This window comes from Equus asinus, chromosome 3, assembly GCF_041296235.1.
Source record: "Equus asinus isolate D_3611 breed Donkey chromosome 3, EquAss-T2T_v2, whole genome shotgun sequence".
NCBI lineage: Eukaryota > Metazoa > Chordata > Mammalia > Perissodactyla > Equidae > Equus > Equus asinus.
Genome location: NC_091792.1, coordinates 29,946,026 through 29,968,861, shown reverse-complemented (window position 1 = coordinate 29,968,861; position 22,836 = coordinate 29,946,026). Strand labels below are relative to the sequence as shown.

The window sequence follows — 22,836 nt, the reverse complement described above, 5'->3', positions numbered from 1 at the left end:
AGCCTTATATTGGATTTTAAAATGAAAAATGTTAGTTTATCCAACTCATCAAGTCCCAAATTATATCAATATCTATTATGTTATTCCATTGTGTCTATTTTGTAGTAGTGTTTAGGCATCTACGAAAACAATGACAGGTGTAATATATACAATTTAGATTAATTAAATGATGGTCAATTTATCACTTTAAAACAACTGTAAAAATCAAACTACTTATTTAGATTCAAGCTCTGTTCCCTATTTTAATTTCTTAGTCTTTGAGAATGCGGCTCAACAGTTCAGCTACAAAAGGAACCCAATTAAGCACAATTAAATAAAATATGCCACATATCAGAATTGTTTTTCTAAGGAATAAGCTCTTCTTAACCCCTACGGATAATTCTAGTTACATCTGTCCCACAGTCAGATGATGCCGGTAAATAAAAACACTACATATGGCTTACAAATTGAAGTACTCAAGTTGAACAGGAGTAGATCACACCCTGGCTAATTGTTGATTTTCCATTCAAAAAGTGAGAGCAGAAATACTCAGAATAGTAATAAACTACACCATCGATAAAACTGAATCTTTATGCCAAAGAAAGATCTTCAGCTCCTAAATGAATTGGGATGGGGGCAATGCAAGTGAGGAAGAGTTACTTAAGAACAAACAAAAATGCTCATCTCCTTCCGGCCTTAAACATTCCCAGCTCCACAATGGGGCCTGAGGGATTGTCAAATTCGATCCCCCCGCAGGTCAGCGCAGAAAGAATGCACATCAGAGATGGGCTGAACTGTGACTTGAAAATGAATCCATCCAGTCCGCGCTCATCAGGACAAAAGCAGCAGCACTGCCAAGCGGAGGGAACTGAAGCTTTGTGGCGCCTGAGCTCCCCAGACTTCGGGGAGCCGCTGCGCGGAGCCCCTCTTCCGGAGCCTGGCCGAGCCCAGCCGAGCCCAGCTCGCGCGCTGCCCGCCAGTGGGAGGGACCGGCTCGCACAAAGCCCTGCCATCCCCGGGGCCCCGCGGATCCGCCGTAGGACACCGCGGGGCTCGCGCAGCCCGCGCGCCCTCAGCGCAGCCGCACCGAAGCAGCGCGGGGCGAGACGAAAAGAAACAGCGGCCACCTCACAGGAGCGGAAGAACTAGGGGGAAGCTGGAGCTGCCTCGGTTTCCCCAACTGCAAACAGCCGGCAACGGAAACGACGCTACTCGCAGAGCGCTCCCTGCAAGCACCGCGACCCGGAAGTCAGGAAGCGAGGCCGTGGGAACGCCTTGCCCAGGACACTGCCAGCCCCGCCCCCGCCCCTCCGGCCTCTTCCGATTGGCTCGCGTTCCACCAATTGCTAACGTTGAAAGGCGGTCGAGCAGAGCTGCCTCGGCGCTCGTGATTGGATTCTAGGGACGCCGGACGGTTTCCTTGGCAACAGCAACTACAAGCGCTCCCCAAGCGCAAGATTGATCTCTCCTGGAGCAGCCCTTGAGGCTTTTCTGGCTTTAAATCTCAGGTGGTCGGCGCAAGTTGAAACCGTGTGGTGCTCCTAGACTCCAAGCAAGGAAGAAACACTGTGCTTTTGGTAACTTTCATAGCGCCAAAGTTATAAAAGCGCGTTCACCTATATTTAACCTTAATTCTGTGAAGTAATTATTAATAACCCCACTTTATGGATGAGGAAAGGGAACTTATGTTAAAGACTTGCCCATGGCAATACGTGGCAGATAAGGAGAGCCTTATATGGTGAGAAAAGGAGTCTGGACTTTATCCTATAATAAACATCTAACAGTTAATTCATCAAACATTCTTTAATTGGTTGTTTTCCTTGAAAAAGTTATTATCCACATGCTTTTAAAAAAAATCAACTTAGAACAGTACATTCATTAATTCAAAAAGTATCTGATGATTGCCTGTTATGCACCAGGCAGTGTTCCAAAAGCGAGTCATAACTAAATAGACGCAAATATTTAGCGTGTCAGGTGGTGCTGAAGAAAGGGGTATTAGGAAGTTGGCGGGGGGTGGGTGCATACAATGTAGTCAGAGGAGTCTCCAGACGTTAGAACCGCAAGTGCAGAGTACTCCTGTCGGGAGCATACTTCCTAAATTGGAGGAATAGCAAGAAAGCCAGTGCGGCTGGAGGAGAAAGAGCAAGGGGAGAGTAGACTATAAGTACAAAGGACAATTTACAATGCAAAATAACTTCCCCCAACCCACACAAGACTCCTGGTCCCTCAGCCCCCTTACTAGAAAGCATCTGGTATTAGTTTCTCGTTTATACCTCCAGGAATAGTCTATGCAAGCATATTTATGTATTTTCCCTTCAGCCCCTTGTTAACACAAATTGAAGCAGCAATACTTTTCCACACCTCAACCGACATCTTTTTAAAAGGTACTAATTGTAAAACACTAGACACGTGAAGGGTGCATAAGCCATCATCCCTGCCTCACAGAAGCAACCAACAATCAACTTGGTAACGAAATCTGGACATATACTATAATAATAAAATCATAGAATCTTAGATCTTGAAGGGAACTTAAAGATCATCTCATTGAACAGTTTGTGGTTTTTTTGTATGTAAAAAGATTCAGAAAGGCAAAGTACACAGCCAAATTAGCAAATTAAGCAGTACAAACTAATTTATACTTCAGGGTCTCTCCATTATTACACAAGACATTCATGAAATAGAGAGTGAGATAATGCTGTAGTGCAATGACATCATCCTTTTGTCTTTTCAATGTGCTATACTGAGTAGGGAGTGCAGAGAGGAACTCTTCTCCTTGTCTCCATGCTGCCTCTTGGCCCACTTCTATCCACGTTTTTCTCCAAGAGAAATGCTAACCTGTTTGGTAAGAACCTGAGAAATTGATTGAACTGCATTTATTGGACTCAGGGTCACTGTACAGTAAAATGTTACATGCAAATGATTGTCTTCTCCCTTTTCTATTAATTCATTTGCATGTACCTGAGAGATATGTTAAACCACTCCTGCCCTCCAGGGAAGATTGATGTCCTCTCTTTCTCTCGTTTTCTCTTTGGTTTTTTCTTCCATGAGGCTGGCTAAGTGGTGATTAAGTCCGAAGGTTAGAATTCTGCCTTTAAGGAGAAGGTGGGACCTATATTGGTCTCTGAACCAACCTGCATGCTTTTATCTGGCCTTATCAGATACACCTACATGGAAAACAAAGGCTATAGTATAATGGAATGTGGTTATATTTTTGAGTAGTACTGTGAAATCTCTGCGTTGTTGAATTCTCAGACTAAACAACCAAGGCATTGTTGATTTTAGAAACTGGTTAATGGGAAGAGTTGTTTGGGATGACTGTTACTCGAGAACTTGTGGTGTTCAGCATTTGATCCATAGAGGACCCAAATTAAATATCACTGCTCCTTTTGGAGTGTATGAAGCCTGAAATGCAGCAAATTTATACTGAGAAGGGAAATTTTATACTCCTTTTACTAATAGTGAAATGGATTACCTCTATGGAAGCGTAAAAATATTGATAGCCATCAACCCTGACTGGTTCTATGATGGTTTGTGTATGTACCTCTGTTACATACTGTGATTAGGGGTGGCCTCTCAGGTATGGGTTTCCCATATGATTCTTTTAATGGGAGAAGGAGGAAATATACAGAATGTCAAGCTGGATTTGTTCTCACAGCTTCTAGTAATTGGCTTTACCAATGAAAAGAACGTTTAAGCTATTTAGAATTAAGCTAATGGGCTGGGGTGAAAATGGCAACCAGAACAAGGGAAATAAATATCAAATCAGGTAGAACTATTTATGTGATTTTTTTTTTTAAGGCAGAGGGTGAGGGGGAATAGAGAAGTGACAATTTCTTTTTTTGAGGAAGATTAGCCCTGAGCTAACATCTGCTGCCAATCCTCCTCTTTTTGCTGAGGAAGACTGGCCCTGAGCTAACATCCGTGCCCATCTTCCTCTACTTTGTACGTGGGATGCCTACCACAGCATGGCTTGTCAATCGGTGCCAGGATCTGAACTGGCAAACCCCAAGCTGCTGAAGCAGAATGTGCGGACTTAACCACTGCGCCACTGGGCTGGCCTGAGAAGCAGGAATTTGACAGGATCCCTACAAAGGCGTTGGTGGCACATTAATAATAGTTGAGAGGAGGGAAACCTACTCTAGCTCCTGCGTCCACCTCACCTGAGTACCCTATCAGATCTGTACCGATTATTCCAGCCTGGATGAGTTTAAAGCCAACGATGCTGAAGGGAAATAGGGAAATAAGGTGTTTAGCACAGGTAGTGATTTTAATTCATCAATTAACATTGTGGGAGAAAAGGGCGATTAATATGAGGGTGAAGAAATTTTCATTTGACCCCTGGTATGGGGTCCAAGTTGTATTATATAGTTAGTGTGGAGCGGCAGACGATAGTGGAAAATCTTTTTGAAACCATTGAATGATGATGCAAAATGTACCATAATGCCAACAGGGGAATGGAAAGGCAGTATTAAGGTATGAAAATTGAAGTTTGGGGCATATGGGAAGGTTATGGTAGATAGCACCAGGAGCACTAGGAAGCTGAAGATGGAGAAATAAGGAAGAAAGTAATATCCACTTCTTGCCTTTACCAGAATATGTCATTCAAATGGATGTGATGAAGGTCCTTGTCACTACCAGCTTAAAGTCAAATATCTTCAAGCGACAGAGAAGTCTGCCCTTGATGTAGTTTTAACTGGATGTGCAAAAGGGAAGCCCTGAGACTTGCTCAGACCTTCCTTTGTAGTAAATATCAGGCAGTGTCAGATTCTGGAGGGACACAGAAAACCTCATCTTTCATTAGGGAGCAATGGGAGCAGAAGTGCTAAGCTCCGCTAGTGCTGTCTATGAATCCTCTGTGGCCCAGGAGGAAAAGCGAAGGCTCTTGGAAATAACTGTTAACTGTCATGATTTAGACAAGACAGTTTCCTTGATTTAAACAAGTGTCTGTTTTACAATGCCAGGTATTGTAAAAATTGTATAATAGGTTCAAAAAGCTAACTGTGACTGGATTTTTTCTTTGTGATAGATTTAGTTAAAGCTATCTTCCTGATTTCACCCTCAGAGAGAAGTCACGCACAACTTGCTTGTACCTGAGAAGGAATGTAACATATGTGTATGGTCCTTCTCCAAGGATATCTGACTTCTCCAACTCACTGCCACGATTTGGTGAGATTGGATTTAGACATGATCACCATCAAGATTAAGTTAATTCATAATATCGATGATATTATGATCATTTCCCCCGTGGAGGAAGAAACTCAGATTTGAGGGCTGCAGTGGCACAATATGACTAGCTGAATGGTTAATCAATCCAGCTAAGATTCAGAGCCTAGTGCAATCAGTGAAATTTCTAACAATAACTTTAGGCCACCAGAGGTATTCTGTAAACAGCAAGTAATAAATTACTCTTCCCTCCAGGACCCTGCCAACAGAAAGGAGGCACAACACCTTGAAGGATTATTTAGCAAGCTATGAAGAAATATGTAATGCATGCTGCTGATACTCTACGATTCTAACACATTCACACAATTTCAGAAGTTTGTGACTCTGCATGCAAATTGGAAACTCTGACTGAAATATAATACTGCCACCTGGTGGCAACCACTGGGATTTTTGGACTCAAAAAGTTCCTGATGACGTCCCAGAGAGCTGGTTTGCCAGCATGCTGTTGGGCTGTTATGAAAACAGTCCCCATAACTTAAGAACAGCAAATTAAGATCCAAACTACCTATGATATGATATGGCTGATATCAGAAAGAAGTTGTGATAAATAGAAAGCTTCACAACAAAATTCAAATGAAATGAAATTCACCTCTCAGGAAGTGTCTCTGAGGTGGTTTTCGGGTTTTTTTTTTTTTTTTTTTTTTGGTGAGGAAGATTGTCCCTGACCTAATGTCTGTTGCCAATCTCCCTCTGTTTTTGTTTTTTTCCTTGAGGAAGATTGTCCCTGAGCTAAGATCTGTGACAAACTTCCTCTATGTTGTATATAGGACGCCACCACAGCATGGCTTGATGAGCAGTGTGTAGGTCTGCAACCAGGATCCAAACCTGTGAACCTGGGCTGGCCAAGCAGAGTGTGTGAACTTAACCACCTCGCCACCTGGCCGGCCTCTCTGAGGAATTTTAACACATATGAGCAGGTAGCATCTCTGCTTTAGGACTAATTAGCAGTCCACTTCTGTTGCTGAATGGTCTAAATCTCATAGCTCTCTGTCCACCAAAATAAAATAAGTTTCTTGGTTTATCCATGAGAGGTCCTGTATCATAGGAACTCCAATATAAAAGTTAGCTACTATTTGCCCCATGGACAGTAAAAACCCAGTCAAATAGTAATGCAATGGTAAGTCCATGCAGTGGGCTGAGTTGAGAACAGTATACACGACGATGGAAGGCGAACTTAGTTTCTTACTTCAGGGCAGTGTTTGTGGACATAAAGAGTCATAGACAGTAAGAAATTTGAGAATCTTGATGAATTAACATTAAGAATACTCCCAGTGTAGGGAAGAAATTGTGGAAGGCCCTACAGGATTTCCGAGGGAGGATTATAGTGGATCACAGAGATGCCCACAAGAATCAAGTTGGCTCAAGAAGGAGAACGTTGAGCTGATGCCCCGTGATTCCCTAGAAGTAGGCATCTGGGCAATTTAAGCAGGTACAGTGGTGCCAAAGCCATGCAATACTGGGTGGAGTGATGATATACCCCGCTTGCCTCTTACCTAAGCCATTCTTCTGGTAAGAGACTGTGGAATGCTAACAACAACATCAACAATGAAGTAGCCATTTAAAGATGGCATTTGGAAATATCTCCTGGGCACAGGGGTCCCAGCATACAAGCCAGTGAACTATATAGGATTGCTGTCTACGCCTCTAGAAGAGTCAACTGAGTTTGACATTTATTCCATCCACTGTCAAGGGCTATTTTGTTCCCTATCATACATCTTGCTGGACCAAAGAATGCATTCTACATGGCCGATGTATAGAAATAGGCCCCCCAAATCCCACCATAAGGTGGACATATCATATTCCTTACCACCTTAGAGTAACTGTTAAATTGATACTAGAACAGGTAATTGAAACATTATTGAAAATACAGTGTAAAGATGTGGTGGGCTGGCTAGATCAGTTAGGGGAACAGGTGCTTTGTCCAAATACGAGTAGCAAAGGAGGAACAGTTTTAAAAAGGTTTTTGGCAAGCTCATAGACAAAGAGAACAGATTGGTGGTTGTCAGAGGTGGGGGATTTTGGAGGGGGGTTTGAATTGGGTGAAGGTGGTCAAAAGATACAAACGTCCAGTTATAAAATAAGTAAGTCTTGAGGATGTAATGTACAGCATGGGGACTACAGTTAATAATACTGTATTGCAAATTTGAAAGTTGCCAAGAGAGTAGATCGTAAAAATTCTCATCACAAGAAAAAAGAATTCTGTAACTATGTATCACAAAGGATGTTAACTAGACTTATAGTGATCATTTTTGCAATATATACAAATATCAAATCATTATGTTGTACACCTGAAACTAATATAGTGTCATATGTCAATTACATCTCAATAAAAATAAATAAATACAAAGATTTTTCGGTGCTGGAGATGGAAATGAAGAGGTGGAGGATGGTGCTGTGATAGAACTCTCTCTCTTTCCCATGAAACTGTTGGGGAAGCGGAAGAATTCAACACCCCCCCCCCCCACCCCGCCTTTTCCTTAAGGTTCCTATGGCTGGTTAAATAATTAAAAAGGCAGGTTAGCAGGAGCAAATCAAACACAGTTTAATAGCATATATATGTGGGAGAAACTCAGGAGAAACTGAGTAACTCAGCCATCTGACAGAGGCTGCCTGTTGAAATATCTTCAGCTACAGACAAGGAGGATGTTGGGGGTAGTGGTTTGGGATTTCAGAGGGGAAGAAGAAAATTTACGTGGAGATGCAATGCAAATGTTTGGTAAACAGGTTTTGCTGGGCCAAGAAATGGGTTTGTTGGTGTCTTTCTATCACACCTATTTTACATCACACTATAGCTATCGTATGGTATGAGCTCCTTCCTGGAACAGGCCTTCTTGTTAAATTCTTTTAGGCAGTTTGGCAGAGGGAGGTTGAATGTTCTTCCTGGGTCTTCTGAGCCTTTATTGTCTTCAGCTCAAAATAATTCTCATACCAGAGTGGCGCATCTTGGGGCAGCCTGCCCTGAACCCCATCAGTACAAACTTTTGTTTTATTGGATCCTGTGTTTAAAGGCCTGACATTACATTTGGATGACCCAGTGGAAGGGAAAATTGCTGCCCAAGACATCATTTCTATTCCCTTGAACATAAATGTGCATATTTTTAAAGAAACTCCTGTGTTGGATACTGACTTCATATCACGTGGCAAACAAGGATTGAGTATATGACTCACTCCATTTCCCTCACTCACCCCATATAGTGGGGATATACAGTCATGTGTCGCTTAAAGACCGGAATACGTTCTGAGAAATATGTCATTAGGTGATTTCACCGTTGTGCGAACATCATAGAATGTACTGAAGGGGAACAAAATTTGCCACCCCAAAATGTGTCTCTTTAACATGAGGATTATCTCAGGCTGATTATTTTTAAGAAACAAGACTCAGAGTTTTGCTTGTTACCTCCTTCTTAATTATCTAAAAGAATTCAGATAAAAAAAACTTGTCTCAGGAAGTGAGGGGCAGAGTGGTTGAGTTTGCACACTCCACTTCAGCAGTCTAGGGTTTTGCTGGTTCAGATCATGGGCATGGACGTGCCACAGCTCATCGGGCCATGCTGAGGTGGCTTAGAACTAAGAATGACATACAACTAGGATATACAACTATGCACTTGGGCTTTGAGGAGAAGAAGAGGAAAAAAAAAAGATTGGCAACAGACATTAGCTCAGGTGCCAATCTTTAAAACAAACAAAATCCTGTCTCGGGAAGTGAGCTATCAGCTTAGCATAACGTGAACTAGGTGGTGGACAGGGAGGAACCTAGAAAAGCCTGTTTCTTGGGCTCCCTTATGTGTTCTTCTGTTTCTGTGTGGCCAAACAGACCCTTGTTTCCAAATGTTTGCTCCTTTTCACCTACTTGTGAATTGCCTTCCTTCCCTTTTTTTTTTTTTAAAGATTTTATTTTTCCTTTTTCTCCCCAAAGCCCCCCAGTACCTAGTTGTATACTGCAGTTGTGAGCGCCTCTGGTTGTGCTATGTGAGACACCGCCTCAGCCTGGCCTGATGAGCCGTGCCATGTCTGCGCCCAGGATCCCAACTGGCGAAAGCCGGGGCCGCTGAAGCAGAGCACGTGAACTTAACCACTCGGCCACGGGGCCAGCCCCACCTTCCTTCCCTTTGAAGTCCCTGACTCTCCCTACTCCCAACGTCTTTTGTCTCTAGCTGAGAATAGTATTTAAGGTGAGAGCTTCAGCTGTTTTGGTGAGTTACTTGGTTTTCCTGGGTTTCTCCCATATATACATGTTATTAAACTTTTGTTTTTCTCCTTTTAATCTGCCTCATGTCAATTTATTTCTTAAAACAGCCAGAAGAATCTAGAAGAGTATAGGAAAATTTCTTCCTCCCCTACAGGACTTACACAAACCTAGATGGTACAATCTGCTACATCCTTAAACTCTATGGTACTAATCTTATGGGACCAGGTGGTATGGTATGTGGTCCATTATTGACCAAAATGTTGTTATGTGGTGCATGATTGTAGCTATATTGTACTTGACCAAGGCAACCCTTCCACTTCTTCCCTGGAATGGAAAAATGGGGAGGCTTTGGCAAGTTTCCTATTGCTGCCCTCTTTGTGGACTGAGAGTATGGCTGATCCAGAGGCACCTCTGGGGAGCCCAGATCTGTATTCTGACACGTGATAAATGGAAAAGGCATGAAACATTAAAAGAAGGAAAATACGAGAACAAATGAATGATGATGCTGGGAAAAGATACTGTTACTCTTAGCCCTTAAGAGCATCTGATAGTAAGAGAATAATATGGCTATTTCTCTCAGATGTAAAGCCACATCATGGTTGATGGTAGGATAAGCCCTCAGAACCATTCTCCCCCCAAATTGAATTGAAGCTGATTTACATGTTTGGCTTGAAAACTCTGCCAGGGTAATCTGGAGAAAAACTGTGACACAGGACCCCTGAATCCCTGCCCAAATGGTAGCAGACTGGAACTGTTTGGCTGGGGACTTATGGGCTGTGCCTATTTTCCTGTTTCTTTTCTAGGTACCCTGCACGATGAACTGTGTGGCTTCCCAGTTTTCATTAGGACCTGGACAATGGCTTCTTCTTGTCCCACTGCTTCCAAGAATGGTGAGACTTCAGCCAGGCTACATGATACTTTTGTGTAAACTAGTGTAAGATGCCTTCCTCACTCTGAACAGACACCGTCCTGCACCCCAGTGCACTTGGAGCAAGTGCCGATTTAAGTACTCACCTAGGCAGGGCCCCTTGGTAGGACCCAGCTGGCATACCCACATGCCACATGCCACTCTGAGGGTGGGCCCAGCAAACTGTGTTTAACAAGGTTTCCAGGTAAATCTTTTTTTCTTTTTTAAAGATTGGCACCTGAGCTAACAACTGTTGCCAATCTTTTTCTTTTTTTTCTTTTTTTCTCTTTCTGCTTTTTCTCCCAAAATCCCTCCAGTACATAGTTATATGTTTTAATTGTGGGTCCTACTAGCTGTGGCACGTGGGATGCTGCCTCAACGTGGCCTGATGAGTGGTGCTATGGCCACGCCCAGGATCTGAACCGGTGAAACCCTGGGCTGCCATAGCGGAGCGAGTGAACTTAACCACTCAGCTATGGGGCCGGACCCCAGGTGATTCTTGTTCATGCTAAACTTTGAGAAGAACGGCTGTCATAGATGATCTGTAAAAGCCCCTTTCAGTATGACATTTTCCTGAATGGTGCTGAACAGATGGCACTCACTCACCCTGGGTACAGATGACTTCTTTCTAAGTAACTTCAAGCAGAAAATAGGGGCCAGGACAACTGGCATTTTATCAACAGTCATTATCTTTCAGATTGTTTTCACCTTCAGGATCCTACATATATATGAGACTAGAAAAATTGTCCCCAGTAAGTTTACTTTTGTGCTAATAACAGTCGTGAGAACACTATTTAGACTGAGGTTAACTGAAGAATGCTTGATGACTGTTTGTAATGCTAGTAATATCCCCACAGGACGCTCCTTCCATACCTATTACTGCAGCAAATATTTATCTTCAGCCTGGCAATTCTCTACTTCCCATGATCCGAATGTGACACTAATTTTTAAAAACAAACAAAAACAGGGAAGTCTGAAGTCTTTGAGAATGCTACTGCAATCTCTATCTACTGGATTTCCTGGAGCGATGTTGACTGTTGCCTTAAATGGTAGTAGGTAGTGACTGCAGGTGCTTAGCTGTGAATATTGATCAGCTGGACCACAGGCCTGTGTTTCAATCAACACCTTTGATCTGTAAAACACCCTGAAATGCACATGGGGAATATAATATGAAAATGTATAAGACCTGATCTCTCTCTCCTCCAGGCTCATAACATGGCAGAGGAAATAAAATATGTACATAACAATTCAATAAGTTGCAGACTGAGTGCCCTGAGAGGACCAGCTGCTACAAGGGTTCAAAGAGGGATAGATTCCCTCATACACAGTAATCAATGAAGTCTTCATGGAAGAAGTGGCATTTCAGCTGAGTCTTGAATTCTTTTGATGTGGGGGGTGCAGTCCTTGTTTGAGCATGAAGCAGAAGGTGGAGCCAAGAAGAACCAGCAGGTGACTATTTGTATCTCTAGCACCTAGTTCAATGACCGCCCAGAGCAGAAGCTCAGTAAGTATGTGTTCTGACTCATAGACAAGCCATTGACTGAAGAGCAGGTTTTTGGATTTTCCTCTTTTTGGAAAAAAGATAAAAGAAGAAGAAATAGCTATAATATAAAAATCAATTGGAAGACACATGCTGATTTCAAAAACATTAAGATAGGAGAGCAAAGTATTTTTTTGAATCTTGAAAATATGGTATTTGGTGAATTTGAGTGGAGCAGAACTTTTAAGTCCTAAATAAAGACATATACAGCTAGAGAGGCAGAATGGAACCAGATTGTGTTAGTCCTGGATTCCGGGTTAATACTTTTGATTTTTAACAGAGCGCTGCTGAAGGCTTTTTGAGCAGGTAGTCTGCTGCAGGAAAAGTAACAATTAGAATCAGTGAAAAGTTAGCACTGCTTCCAATGGGCAACAACAGAGAACCAAAATGTATTGCACTTACACAACAACAGGAAATAGGCTAAGTGAGTTTGAGTATCATTTTAGCTTAGCAACCTCAAACAGAGAGTCATCCTATCTTACTACTGAGGCACCCAAACTCAGAGAGGATTAAAAACCTTTCCCAATGTTACTCTGCTAGTGAATTGTGACATAGTTTGCTTTCCAACACAGTATAAAAAAAGTTCTATATTTAACACGGATATTCTATTTTCCAGAAAGGAAAAATACTTCTTTCCAGTATTAGGAAAGTAATGCCATACTCCTTCTTAGTTATCCTAGTTTCTTGAATCCAGAAACTAATAATTGACTTATCTCGGGGGAGGAGGGTTAAATATCTTGAGAAACATTGTAATTTTGATTTTGGTTAAGTTGATGTGGTGGAGATGGACAGCTGACCATCGAAGATTTGCAATCTCTTTCCAGGGCAAAGTGTTGACGGGAAGCAGCTGCCCAGCCAGTTCTTTTGCATCCAGTTCTCATCAACAGCATTTGAGCAGAATGAAGGTGTGTTAATTCTGGTCCGAGTTTCTTCTGCAATGCCTTCTCCCCATCCGCCAGAGGAATGGAGAGAATTCTAAAACCCAGAGGAGAAGGGAGCCACGTGATGGAAGAGCCTGGGACTCAGAGATCACATGAAAAGCTGCCAGCCAATTAGAAACTGTGATTACTTGGGCAAGAAACATTACTTGAGCAGGAACAAAACCTCTGTTGTGTTAGCCATGGAAGTTTAGGAATTTATCTGTTCCCAAAGCTGGTAGCATTTTAATTAATCAGTTGCTAATATGTTTAAATCACCATTATGAAATAAATAAATAGTGAATATGCAGAAGATGTGTTTATTTGGATTTGTGACTTGGATTACATTACAGATTTGACTTATAATGATATACAGTTTACAGTAAAATGCCAAAATGTACAGAAGTTTTAAAGAGTAAGCTTGCCTTTTCACCCTTTGGATCTAAAAGTGTCGCTACAGTTACAAATTGTCTCTACATTCAAGGAGTTTGTCACACAAAACCTAAGTATTTTGAGTAAATTGATTATTCTTTTGTGCTTAGCATCATGGTATCTTTGGGTTTCCAACAGAGATGGACTTTGTGGATAAATGAAAGCACTAGCTGTTCTTTTCTTTTATTTTTTTCTTTTTTTCCCCTGCTTTTTTCTCCCCAAATCCCCCCAGTACATAGTTGTATATTTTAGTTGTGGGTCCTTCTAGTTGTGGCATGCGGCATGCCGCCTCAACATGGCCTAACCAGCTGTGCCATGTCCGTGCCCAGGATCCGAACCCTGGGCCACTGAAGTGGAGCATGAGAACTTAACCACTGGGCCATGGACCGGCCCCTGTTCTTCTTTTAGATCTGCTGGTTTTCTCCCTCTGATACCAATGAACACTGTTGATACTCAGAAGCAATTAGAGCTAAATTTAGAAAGATTTAACAATTAGAAACTCTTAGTTATTTACTTTCCTTCAGCTTAGCAGTATCTAAAACAATCCCAGAGCTTTTTCTGGGCACGTGTGTTTGTCCTATTAGACCTGTTTACATTGAGGTTTTTCTTTATTATACATTAGTGGCATTGTAAATTATCAAGAGAGTTAAGCCTACCAAAATTTTGTTTGGCTCTCATTGTTTGCACTGACCCTACGCACGCACAAGGTTTATGTATGCAGGCTCATTGCAATAATCAGTTGTTTATTTTGAGGGATTAGGTTCTTAAGCAGCTTTTCCACCTCTGTTTCCCATGGTCTCTGTGGAATCAGGCCCTCCAGCTTCTGCCCACAGCCAGCTCTTTTCTCCCCAGAACTTGTCTATACGGAAACCCTCTTTTCCTAGGCATCCATGAGCAAATATCCTTCCTAGACCCTTAACCTCTTTAACCATTGATGCTATCATGTATAAATACACTTCTTAGGACAACCACCAACAATTCAATCTGCTTTGAATATATTTCACCCTCAACCATGGATGGAATTTAGGCTCATTTTAGGGACCTCTACCCTCAAGTACATTGGGATATGTATCAAAATGAAAGGCAGAGACAGTTTCTTGTCCTAAAAAAATAAAATAGCAGTTATTTTACCTGCACAATGGGTTTATTTGGGAATAGCAGAGGATTTGCAATTCAGGAAAACCAAGATATTGCAAAAGCCACAGGCAAGTCCAGCAAGCAAAGGAGAGGAATATTATATAGAGAAAGAAATTTTATAGAGAAAATGAAGGAAGTTGGAAGGGGTTATTTTGAACAAAATTCCATTGGTGGAAAGCGAAAGGTCAAGGTGGTGGCAGTCTCTCACTGGCTGAGTTGTTGGGGTAGTTGATTTCTTGTTGGGGATGCAATCTATATCTCTTCCTGTTGGGGTCTGTAATTGATGATTCTTCCTATGGTAGGATGTGAGGGCTCCCACTTCTGGCCTCCTCACTCCATTTTAAATGAGGTTTCCTTAATTCAGTTTCACACCCTGCATATTAAAGGAATTCAGAGAAGGGGCAATCCGAGTGGCCTGCTGTAGTCAGATTTTGATTCATGAAACAGATAAAACTTGAGTGAGACTTTGAGATGTGGAAAAGATTTGAATGATCAGAGAGGAGGCTGGGCATTCTCAGCAGAGGATAGACATCAAAGGAAAAGGCACAGAGAGAGAGAGGTGAACATGACATATTCAGGATAGAATAAAGAGGAGAGTCTGGCAGGTCCTGGAGGCATGTAAGAAAGTCTTAGGGGAGAATCTTGAGAAAACAGAGAAGGCCCTGATACACTTGAACTCTCTCACCCAGGAACAGTGGAGCTACTTAAACAAGAGTGACAGCTGACAGTGGTGAACTAGGAAGATTACCTGGTATTGGAGTGAAGAGAGGACAGCAGAGGGTAGACACCACGGACAGTGCGACCACTTTGAGAATTATTGTAATAAGCTTGGTATTGGAGTAGTAGATAGCAACAGAGATGCAAATCTGGGAAGGAGCCATTTCAAAGAAGGACTGTAAAGATTTTACAAGTGATGGGATATAATGAAAGAGTAAATTGATCAGAGGAACTATAGTGCCATTGATAAAAATCAAAGGACTCTGATTATAGATAGTGAGCCTGCTGAGAACATTTAGACATCTTGGATTTGACGTGGGACATCAAAGCAGAAGTGCTGGGAAGGGGGAGTTTTACATCCAATGTGAAAAGGGAACTCACGTAAGAGGACAATGAAGTATTGATTTTGGAGCTATCTCTTTGTGCTGGACAGTTTCCTTCTCCCACCTCAATTGACTCTACATTTTTCTCCACCCTGCTCCATACCCCAGGAGGCAGGTTTGCATGGTCTAGTACATTAAGCTGAACTTCCTTGCCTTCTGGTTTCCAGTGAAGCTTAACCAATGGGAAGCACTGGCAAGAGACTGAAGGGAAGAAGGAGAATAAAGTTGAGGTATTTATTCCTCCTGGCTCCCTCTTTTGGGATCTGGTTGGTTCGCTGCTCAACTGAAGGCCACAACGCCTGGCCATTAGTACATGAGAAAATACAGCTTATAATGGCATCCTCAGGCTGGCAAGTGTTCTAATCTTTCTTCCTCTCAAGGAGCCAGAAACTAGCCCAGCTGCTGGTGCAGGGATGAAGTAGAACGCTTCTTACCAGACAGTGTCAGTGAGTCCCAAATAAGAAGCATGATCAGAGTGGAGAACCCAAATAGCAAATGACATTCAAAGAGCCCAAAGAGAGACTCATCTACTGATGTTCTCCTAGTGTTTCCCAGCCCTGGGTAAAAGGCTGAGAAACCGATACCTTGAACTTGGCAAAGCTCAGCAAATCTCCCTTGGGCTGCTGCTCATCGTGTATATAACTTTTTTCTTTGGCAAAAGTTGACTTCCTGCTCCTTTCCTGTGGGAGGGAGTACCAACAAATAAAAAATAAAGATAAGGGGATTAGCTGAAGGTCTGGGGTTGGTCACTTCCCACACAAAAATCTAAGCCCCCTAAGTCATTTGGGCATGTGATGGCTACCATTTAAGGCTAATAATCTCCAAGTAAAGATACATATCGTCTTTAGGAACTCTTACCTATGTACAAGATTTGTAGAGAAACCTCTTCCGGTTGCGCAACCTGAGGCAAGTTGCTCAATTTCACAATGGCTCAATTTTTCCAAGATAAAATGAAGATAACAGCATACTAAGTAGATGCTTTTGTCATCTTCGTATTATAATTTAAAAAACTAGGATGTTGTGAGGACTTAACGAGATAACGTATGCAAACTGTATAGCCCAGAGTCTGGCACAAAAGTCGCTTACTACTGCAGGAAATAAAGTCACAGTCACTGAGCACTCATCGCGTGCATGCAGTGGGGAGCTTTCTCATAGTTTATCATATATCACCACCAGCAGCTCTAGCATGTGGCTCAGGATTCTAAGAGCTGAGCCACACACAGGAGGCAAAGGGTGCAGAAGTTCTGCCAGAAGAGAGCCCCCCAAGGGTGGGTGTGCTGGGGTCCCCAGCGACCCGGGGGGAGGGGGGCGCACGGGCGCGCGCGTCCAGGGCGCAGGCGCCGCGCGTGCTCATCCTCGGCGGCGTGGGTGCTGCTCGTCGCCTCCATCGGCTCCGCTGCCGGCTGTCTCCTACCCAGCCAGCTCCATGAGGACCAAGCAAGTGAACTTCCTGATCGCGTTCGCAGCGGTCGTGCTCTTCAGCTTCTCCTGCTTCTGCATCTCTAGGATGACTCAAACCAGTAAGCCGCGGGTGGCTCCTCTCGCCTCCTTTCCCGCCTCCCTGGCTTCGGGGCTTCGGGATGCTGGGGCGGCTGGATGGGAAGGGAGGCGACGTGGGAACCTGGCTGCTGTCACCCGGTCTCGTCTTTGGGGCTTTACAGATGTAGCCCGCCACGCCTTTGTCCCGCCAGCGGTTAAGCTGTAACGGGTGCCCCTGGTCCACCGGGGTGGTGGTGACCTCGGCAGGCGCGCGCGCTAACGGATCAGCCTGCGGGCGCTCCTGGTCCTCCCAGGCGTCTGCGGGCTCCTTTCCCTCCAAAGGTTCAAGGGTCCAATCTGCGCACAGCTTTCCTGCCACCCCGCTACCCCCAGGCGTCGTCTTCTCCATGGTTTCCAGAAACATGTGAATGTCTGACTTCAAGAACTCCTTACAAGAACTCCTTACACAGTCAACAGCTTTCCTCTTTCGTGTTCTACGTTACGTTATTGAGCCACGCTTCAAGGCTCCCTCAAGTATTTTTTAATATCTTAATTTTTTTTAACTTTAATTTTTTTTTCCTTTTTCTCCCCAAAGCCCCCTGGTACATAGTTGTGCATTTTTAGTTGTGGGTGTTTCTAGTTGTGGCATGTGGGATGCCGCCTCAGCATGGCTTGATGAGCAGTGCCATGTCCGTGCCCAGGATTCGACCCATGAAACACTGGGCAGAGCGCCCGAACTTAACCACTCCGCCAGGGGCTGGTCCCCTCCCTCAAATATTTTTTGCGAAGCTGAAAAGGTATGAGATGGAGAGAGACATAATCGATGATTTAGAGCACTGGTTTAGCCCCTGAACTTTCTCAGATGTACCATGCAGCTTGTGTTACCACTTTGAAACACACCACGGTTTTCATTTATTGTTGTCTGTAGAGTTGCCAACTTAGCATATAAAAATAGAGGATGCCCAGTTAAATTAGAATTTCAGATAAACAAGGAATAAGTTTTTAGTATAAAAATTGCGTGGGATATGTTTATACTAAAACAGCATTGTTTATCTTAAATTCAAATTTAGCTAGGCTTCTTATATTTTATCTGTCAACTCTAGCCCATGGTGTAACATTTTAGCATTCATAGTTGAATTTTGAATTTAAGATTTAAGAATCCTGTAAATATAATAACTCAGCCTTCCAAGATTGTCCTTCTGTGGTTTTTGGGTTAAATTTTCATTCTTCTTCTTAAACACATTTATGATTCATGGTGCACACAAAGCAATCTTACAAAAGTAATAATGTCAAGGATCAAATTTGGAAGTGGCTTTAGTCCTGTAATTAATGTTTATGTCCTCTAATTACTGTTAAAATTATGTTTTAGTCATCTGGTTAATGCTAAATTTTGTTATGGACATACATCAACATTGTACCACATTTGTTTCAAAGATTAGAAGTGTATATTTATCTGAATTATACTACTAATCTTTAATCATTTTATATACTTTCACTCTTCTTCATTTTCTTTAAAGAAAATTATCCAAATGTGTTTTTATTTATTTCAGAACAATAAACCACGAGTACTTTTATAACAAAAAATAAGCAATTACTCATAATTAGAAAGCAAAATATAAACTTATAGTATTTTTGAACTGCAATTTAGATTGGTAACCTCAGAAGGCATTTTAATACAGTTAATATTCTTATGATGAAACTGTAGACTTTGAGATATACACAACGATTTTTATGTTTTCTAGTTTTGACCAAGAAAAAAGTTTGGTTCTGTGAAGTGTTCCTATTCCCATCGTTCATATGTTCAAGTTCAGAAAATGAGATTGTTCTTGAGAATGCACTACTCTTAAAAGAGCAGATAAAACAGGCTTTTCATTTTCTATGTGTTTCTGTGGAACGTAGCTCTAAAATAATTAGGAAATCAATCCTAGTACTATAATGAGATGTTCTTACATAAACAAAAGAAAACACAGTCTTCATGTAGTTTTTGAAGTAGTAATTTTTATAAAACACTGAAGATAGTCACAATATTTTAAAAACCTGACCTATAGTTATAATTCTTATCAATGAAAATTTGGGAATATTTATTAGAAACATAGCCACCACCTAGTGCTTTATTCTTTTCCCCTTTAAAAATTAGTTTTTATGGGGCCAGCCCCGTGGCCGAGTGAAGTTCACATGCTCCGCCTCGGCGGACCAGGCTTTCAACAGTTCGGATCCTGGGCGTGGACATGGCACCGCTCATTTGGCCACTATGAGGCAGCGGCCCACATTCCACAACTAGAAGGACTCACAACTAAAAAATAGACAACTATGTTCTGGGGGGATTTGGGGGAGAAAAAGCAGAAAAAAAAAAAAAGCTTGGCAGCAGTTGTCAGCTCAGGTGCCAATCTTTAAAAAAAAATTAGTTAATTTTTATGTGTAGATAACCTTTTTGTTTCTTTCTGTGAGCTCATGATATTAATAATTAATTTGTTCAACAAATAAGCAAGTTCCATGAGGAGAGAAATTTTTTTTTCTGTTTTTGCCTGTTTGGTTCACTGCTGTGTCCCAGACCCAGGAGAATGCCTAGCGTGTGATAGGTATGCTAAATATTTTTGAAGAAATGAATAGTTGAATGAATGAGTGAATGAATGAATTTAGTAATTACCTACTCACGTTGTAGGAACTACGCAAAGTTTTAAAAACCCCTTACTTTCATGGAGCTTACATTCTGATTAGGGGAAATGAACAACAAACATGAATGATATAGTTGCTGTGTGATGTCAGGTGTTGGCAGGGCCGGGGCAGAGGGAGTGCTATTTTGGTTACGGTTGTCAGAGAAGGATTCTCTGAGAAAGGCATATTTGAGTAGATTTCTGAATGAAGTGAGGAGGCATTTTGTGTGGGTATCTTGGGGAAGGGTTTTCCAGGCAATGAGAAAAACAAGAGCAAAGGCCCTGTGATGGAATCAGCTTGATAAGATGGAGAAACAGCCAGGAGGCCAATGTGAGCAAGGAGGAGAGTCACAGAAGGATGAGATGGCGGAGACCATAGTAAGAACTATGACTTTTATTCTGAGTGAGCTAGGAAGCCTTGCAGGCATTTTTTAAAGAGGAGTGATATGATGGCACGTATGTATTTAAATGATTGTTGGGTGTGGACTATGAAAGAAAGAGAAGAATCGCAGAATGCTCCAAGCATTTTTGCCTACACCAGGCTTTCTCAACCTTAGCACTGTTGATATTGAGGCTGCAAAATTCTTTTTCTGGGGGGCTATCTCGTACATTGTAGAATGTTTAACAGCATCCCTAGACTTTATCCACTAGATGCCAGCAGCAACACTCCCTCTCCAGTGTGACAATGTCTCCAAGACATTACCAAACGTCCCCTGGGAGGCGTAATGCCCCTGGTTGAGAGCCACCAGTTTATTTTTAATTTTTTTTAAATTTTATCTTTTTTTTGTGAGGAAGGTTGGCTCTGAGCTAATCTCTTGCCAGCCTTCTTCTATTTTATGTGGGATGCTGCCACAACATGGCTTGATGAGTGGTGCTAAGTCTGCGCCTGGGATCCAAACCTTCAAACCCTGGGCCACCCAAGTGGAGTGTGCGAACTTAACCACTATAAGAGCCACCAGTTTAAACAAGTGAAGAAAGGGAGTTGCCATGTAGTGGAATAGTGAAGCCTGCAGGAGGAGCAGATTTGAGGGGTAAAATCAATATTTCTGTTAAGAATAAGGTGCTCATTAGACATCTAGTGACAGTGTTGTATAGGCAATTGGATATATCATTTTGGGTCAGGATTGGAGATATAAATTTGAAAGCTGTCAGCGGATAGTGTTTAAAGCCAATGAGATTGGATGAGATCATGTTGAGAGCGGGTGTAGATAATGAAAAGTTCCAAAGAGTGAGCTGGGGAATTCCAATATTTCAAAGTCAAAGAAGAACTAGGAAGCTGAGAGAGCTGAGCCAAGAAAGTATTTCAAGAAGAGTTTAACACTGTCAAAAAATGCTGATAAAGTTCCCTAGTGCAGTCATAAAAGGCCATTGCACTCATAATCTTTAAAGTCATCGTCACCACATTATTGGGGAATACAGCAGCCACTTGATCTCCAGGGCCTCAATTTGAGTAGGTGCTTCATGTCAGTCAACCGCAGATGATAATTTAGATAAGCATTTTGCCAGTGCCTCTCATGGACCTCCAGTATCACATCTTCTAGTGGGGTGTGGTGGGTATCCATGCAGTTAAGCCCAAGGAGGGCAGATAACCAATCCCAGATTCCCTCCCTTGAGAGTGTGTTTCCTGGGTAATGCAGCCACTCCAGGAGCCCCTAGCCATCTGTTAGCTACCTCCCTTGGAAAAGCCAGCACTTGGCCTGCCACTACCACTGACCTGGACCTGCTGCTGCTGCTGCCGCCACTGCCTGGACACTCCAGCAGGGGCTAGCAGTTGGGTGGGGGAACCACAAAAAGCAGCATGACTTCGCCTTTTTATACTCTCTAATCTGGCACAGCTGCCTCCCACTGGCACAATGTAATGAGAACACAACTGACAAGGGGATCTGGGACAAGGAACTGACTTCTGGTCTTGATCATACCAAAGAGAGTGTAGAACGGCATATAAAGACTGAGTGTCAGCAGATGGGGTTTTTAGGAAGTCCAGGAACAAGCCAAGCTAAACTGCATATTATAAGGGACAGAAATAAATTGATAAAAACTGAATTCTAAAAAGCAAAGGAACAGTAAACATAATTCAGGAGAGCAGTAACATCAGCGAGATGGGGTAGAAAAGGAATCCACTGTAGGAAGCAAAGGCATTGGGTAATAGGCTAGTTGTCAGCATGGGTGATGGGTTACTCGTATGCATTTCATATTATGCTGCAGAGCTTACCTATGTATTACATGGTTTTCTTTTGTATGTATAACGTTTTTAAAAACTGAAAGAATTTGTACTCATAATGATGAGTGATAGGAGGCACACAGTACTCAGTTCTTGAGAATATAGAACAATCAGAATGCATTTTTACAAATGTCTTTAAATAAATGCTAATTTTTATATGCATATGTAATTGATTTATTACATACACACATATTACCTACATACGTAATTGATTTATTAAAGTGGTTAATTTGTCGGGATATAAATATGAACTTTTATTTTTCCAAAAGTTACCCATATGTGTTCTATCGAACGCCCTTCTCTGTTAGCCATAGAGGTTTCATAGCGATTTTTGTGTGATTATCTTGGAGAATGTCTTTATTATTAGAAAATTTGTGCTCAAGAGTTTAAGAAGGAAGTGTCATGATGTCTGCAACTTGATTTCAAATGCTTCAACAAAGATACAAGCCACAGACTGAATGTGCCGCCCCCCCCCCCAAATTCTTATCTTGACACACAATCGCCTTCCGCCATGTGAGGACACAGTGAGAAATCTGAGGTCTGTGAACAGGATGCAGGTTCTCACTAGATATGGAATCTGCCCGTGTCTTGATCTTGGACTTTCTAGACTCCAGAACGCTGAGAAATAAATGTTGGTTGTTTAAGCCACCCAGTCTATGGTATTTCTGTCATGGCCGACTGAATAGACTAAGACGATAGATAAATAGAGAGCAAAACAGCAAAATGTTAACAATTATTGCATCTATGTGGAGGGTGTACCATTGTTCAGTGATTCCTTTTTTATTTCTGTATGTTTGAAAATAATCATAATGTAAAGTTGGGGAGGGGAAAAACTGAAATCCAGTTCCACAAAACGTCAGATATTGAGTGTATTTTTAAAATATGTATTACATGCTAAAGGACAAATTGCCTAATAAGGTAATCAAGAAAGGATAGGTTTTTGTCTTTGTCCTGCAAAACTTGGCTTAAGCTGCGTTTTCCTTCAGTGTTGAGTAGAAGAATAGGCTGAAGAAAAAATCACTACCTATTCTTTGAACCAGAAGCCACACCAAGAATTC

At 42.1% G+C, this 22,836-nt stretch overlaps 2 protein-coding genes and 1 long non-coding RNA gene across 9 annotated transcripts in view; 2 read left to right on the top strand and 1 right to left on the bottom strand.

The window, feature by feature from the left end:
• ELMOD2 (ELMO domain containing 2) overlaps positions 1-1,265 on the bottom strand; it is a 31,748-nt gene extending 30,483 nt beyond the window's left edge. The window contains exon 1 of one of the 7 annotated variants that reach the window (XM_014853651.3): positions 1,107-1,265. The gene's annotated coding sequence lies outside the window, so the exon portion shown is untranslated. Of the gene's footprint in view, positions 1-443 lie in introns of all 7 variants that reach the window. The other 6 variants (XM_044767220.2, XM_014853881.3, XM_014853813.3 and 3 more) reach the window with 6 other exon arrangements.
• Positions 1,266-1,427: 162 nt separating this feature from the next.
• LOC123284529 (uncharacterized) lies at positions 1,428-12,799 on the top strand. Its single transcript, XR_006525590.2, has 3 exons — positions 1,428-1,556; positions 10,195-10,281; positions 12,663-12,799. It is a non-coding gene; the product is annotated as an uncharacterized lncRNA (long non-coding RNA).
• A 3,974-nt stretch (positions 12,800-16,773) lies between these two features.
• MGAT4D (MGAT4 family member D) overlaps positions 16,774-22,836 on the top strand; it is a 64,461-nt gene continuing 58,398 nt past the window's right edge. Inside the window, exon 1 of the mRNA XM_070504782.1 lies at positions 16,774-16,944. Coding sequence (XP_070360883.1) covers positions 16,851-16,944 — 94 coding nt within the window. The 5' untranslated portion in view covers positions 16,774-16,850. The remainder of the gene's footprint in view (positions 16,945-22,836) is intronic.